Consider the following 4088-nt stretch of genomic DNA (forward strand, 5'->3'; position numbering starts at 1 on the left):
GCAAAGAATGACACTGCTAGTGGTGGTTATTGTGACTCCAATATTTAGATTTTTCTTTTTGTGTTTCATATAATTCCTCTTTCTCTGCTGCTTGACAGACATGTTGCATTGTGTTCAATCCAACGTCTTCCCTTTTACGCAAATTTAATTGAAGAACAGAATAATCCAAGAACAAAAGATACAAATGTTGGAGTTGTTTTTCCTCTCTATATATACAGCATACACACACACACACAAAGACATAACAGTATGATCATCAGGTAGAATGTCTGAGCCCGTGTATGAAAATCCCATCTACCCAGACCTGGCAATGGAAGTCAGACATGGCCGAGGAGAGAGAAAAGAGAGGGTAGTAGACATGGTCTCTACAGATGACCCTGGGACACAGCAGCATGCTGTACAGAGGAACACAGCACACGAGCAGCATGGAGGTAACTTGAACTTCTCCTTCTCACTCACGTAGTGTTATACTTTTTTGTATTTTTATTTTTCCAACCATACATACACTCAACACTTTTAACGCTATTGTTTCATTTATTAATTGCATGTGTATTTATGCATATTTGTTTTGCTTTTATCGTTATGCAGCTAAACAAAATGCCTCATTGAGGATATTAAAGTTTTCTAAGCTAAACGTGTTACATGCAAATTACTGATATCAATGAAGCAGCATCAAGTTGCCATTCCCTAATAATAATAATTGTGACAGTAGTGACATTTATTTTTCAAAATGTGAGTGTCTTACTTTCTACTACAGAAGTAACCTCTATGTTTTTCTTCTGTTGTTCAGACTCTGGTGAGTCAAAGAAGAATCTCTCCAGAGTGGCTGGATTGTTTTTTGTGCTCCTATTGGCTGTCATCATCGGTCTGGTCCTCAACAGTGAGTGTCATTCTATAATAATATCTTTACATTATGTTGCATTTGATTCAGAAATAGTGTTGATGACTGTTGCTTGATTCGCTATCAGACCAAAGTTGTATGTGAAGCTCATCGAATTGATGATTCTTCTTCTTGCAGATTTTGGATTAATTCAAATGAAAAACAACAACCTGGCAAAAGAGCGAGACGAGTTACGGTTCAGTTTGGACCAGTTAGAGAGCAGATATAACAATGTAACTGAAGAGAAAGACCAGTTACGGTCTAGTTTTGACCAGCTGCAGACCAGGTATAACCAACTGATGGAACATGACACCAAGAGGATCATTTGTGGTCAGTGAGAAATCACTGCTTTTCTTCATTGTTATATCATGTTGTTCATCATTTGTCATTAATCTGAGCAAATTAGAAACAGTGGCTAACTTTCTTCTTTTGTTGTCAGAAACCCATACTTTTACATTTTTTGGTGGTCTCTGTTATTACATCTCTACTGAGAATAAAAACTGGGACCAGAGCAGACAGTGGTGTAGAGACAAGCAATCAGACCTGATGGTCATAAACAGCAAAGAAAAACAGGTAGTGTGTGTGCGCACGTGCATGTCTCTGTCTCTGTCTATCTGTCTGTCTGTCTGTCTGTCTGTCTGTCTGTCTGTCTGGTGTGTGTTGTGTGTGTTGAGTGTGTGTGTGTGTGTGTGTGTGTGTGTGTGTGTGTGTGTGTGTGTGTGTGTGTGTGTGTGTGTGTGTGTGTGTGTGTGTGTGTGTGTGTGTGTGTGTGTGTGCTGCGCTCTAACCTATTCCACTTTGTGAAGACAGATCTATTGAACAGTTTGTACTTCAGTAACCAGCAGTGTTTCTGTTCAGGACTTTGTTGTCAGTTTAAGGCATGAAGTGTGGCTGGGTTTGACTGACAGAGAGGTGGAAGGAAACTGGACGTGGGTAGATGGAACACATGAACCGACCACATCAGAGTAAGACTTATCATCTTAATTTTACCTTCGTTCTTTTCTTGTTCATTTCAACAAACATTTTAAGTACATTGTACATATTGCTACCTTTTCCAATGGTTTTAAATAATACTATAAAAAAACAACCCTACACTGTCCCTAAGACTACATTTACACCACAGGCCTTAATGCTCAATTCACATCTCCTGTGTTTACACTTCAGCAAAACCCACATGAATAAGCTTCAAACTTCAGCCTTAAACACAAATCCACGGCTGCAATTCAATTCACATACTGTACATATATTCCCTAGATGTGAGAATGACTTTCCCTAGATAATTCTGTCCAATAGACGAGCAACAGTTTCAACTGTGTGACATTTATTTACAATGTTGGGTGCACTTGACAAAGTGCAATGTGAAAGTAAACCGAACCAAATGAAAAATGCAACAATGTTGCGACTTCATCCCCGAATTACACAAAGTCTACCGTGCTACAGGTGTAAGGCTGACCTAAATTGCAATGACTAGAAAAAAGTGTCCTTTGTGTGTTTGGCCCCTTCCTGCCTGATAGACGCAGTCTAAAGGTAGTCTAATGACAAGTATACAACTTGTCTATTTCACTATCCAGTTAATTTGATACAATAATATCTAAAATATCATTTGAGGTCATGATTAAAAAACTAAAGATTTAGGATGGAAAACCGCATCCTAGTAAAGGTATTGTAATGACTCAAATGTTCCTATTTCTTCAGGTACTGGCTCCCTAATCAGCCTGATGACAGCGGAGGAGAAGATTGTGTTGAGTTTTATATTTTTCAGTCTGCTAGAGGATGGAATGACATATCATGTGGTGCCAATAACCGGTGGATCTGTGAAAGAGTTATCAACTGAAATCATCATTTTCACAATGTATTAGCTTGTGTGCTGGTACAGCTACATGATGGGTGTGTTTCATAAGGAAGTTTGTTTTTGTTAGTCTACCTTTATAGGGCATTAAATTACAATTTAATTCATATTTTCATTATTTAGTTTAAGGGGAACCCTACTGTATAGTATATGAATGACATTAATGTAATCTGTTGTATTTTAACACAATGTTTCATGTACATCAATAAAGTGTGTTGTATTGTTAAAGTTAAGTTGTCATTCATGTACTAAATGAAACAGTGACAGAGGACAGCAGACAAAGCATGAAATGACAGATCTTACTGTAACATGAGGTGACAGAGGTTACTGTATGCTACTGTCAGTGGTGTACAGTAACTAAGTACATTTACTCAAATATTGTACTTAACTAAAACGACTTTTGTCCTTTAAGCCCCCACTGCCAAGAACGACTAAAACGACTTTTAATTTTTTCAAAAAAAAAAAAAATCTTTTTTTTTCTAATTTATTTATTACATTTTTAACCTAAAGACCAAGGAGATATGATTTGTTGAAGATCTAGACTCCAATCCACTTCCTTGTTAACTTAAAACTTAAACATTTTGTATCTTGGCTCCTGAGTACTTTCTTTTTCTATGAAAAATCTCTGGCAGTTTGTCAAATGCAAAAATAAAAAAGTTCTGGCAGTGAATGAGTTAATTAAAATGTTGAGGTATTTTTTTTACTTTACTGGAGTATTTCCAATTTGCAGTACTTTTACTTCTACTCCATTACATCTCAGAGGCAAATATTATACTTTTACTCCACTACAATTATTTGAAAACTTTAGTTACTCGTTACTTTGTAGATTTTTTATTATTATTATGAAACATACATTACCCATTTCAGCCCTATATACATTTCGGCCATTTGAAAATAGCCAATCTACAAGCTTACAAAGCGTTGCATCAAAATATGTTTATACATTTTATACATTTGAAAACTTGTGAAATGGGACATTCTGCATAATGAATACTTTCTACCTTTGGTACTTTAAGTACATTTTGATACAAATACCTTTGTAGTTTTACTCAAGTAACTTTAATTCCGGGCTTTTACTTGTAACAGAGTATTTTTACATTGCAGGATCAATACTTTTACTTAAGTTAAAAATGTGAGCACTTTTTCCACCACTGGCTACTGTTCATATATCCTCTATTAACAAGCTGCCTTTCTATCATGATGAGATGAAGTATCTACCACTTACATTTATTCATATAATTCACTAAATCAATGGTCTGTTTATGCACAGAGATTATATTTTGGCAGCTATTTGACAAAGAAAACACTTTTGTGACATAATATGCTCTATATCTTTTGAAAAACAAAGATAATACATGT

The 4088-nt window shown here is 35.8% G+C and overlaps 1 protein-coding gene across 1 annotated transcript; it reads left to right on the forward strand.

The window, feature by feature from the left end:
• Window positions 1-265: 265 nt before the first annotated feature.
• LOC308079392 (uncharacterized protein) lies at window positions 266-3011 on the forward strand (the record flags this gene model as incomplete). Its single annotated transcript, XM_080420858.1, has 6 exons — window positions 266-431; window positions 791-880; window positions 1019-1210; window positions 1320-1453; window positions 1739-1845; window positions 2576-3011. The coding sequence occupies 6 exons, from the start codon at window positions 266-268 to the stop codon at window positions 2712-2714; spliced, it is 828 nt and encodes a 275-aa protein (XP_080276984.1). The 3' UTR covers window positions 2715-3011.
• Window positions 3012-4088: the final 1077 nt, after the last annotated feature.

This window comes from Gymnoscopelus braueri (genome assembly GCF_963280865.1).
Source record: "Gymnoscopelus braueri genome assembly, chromosome: 23".
In the NCBI taxonomy this organism is placed as follows: domain Eukaryota; kingdom Metazoa; phylum Chordata; class Actinopteri; order Myctophiformes; family Myctophidae; genus Gymnoscopelus; species Gymnoscopelus braueri.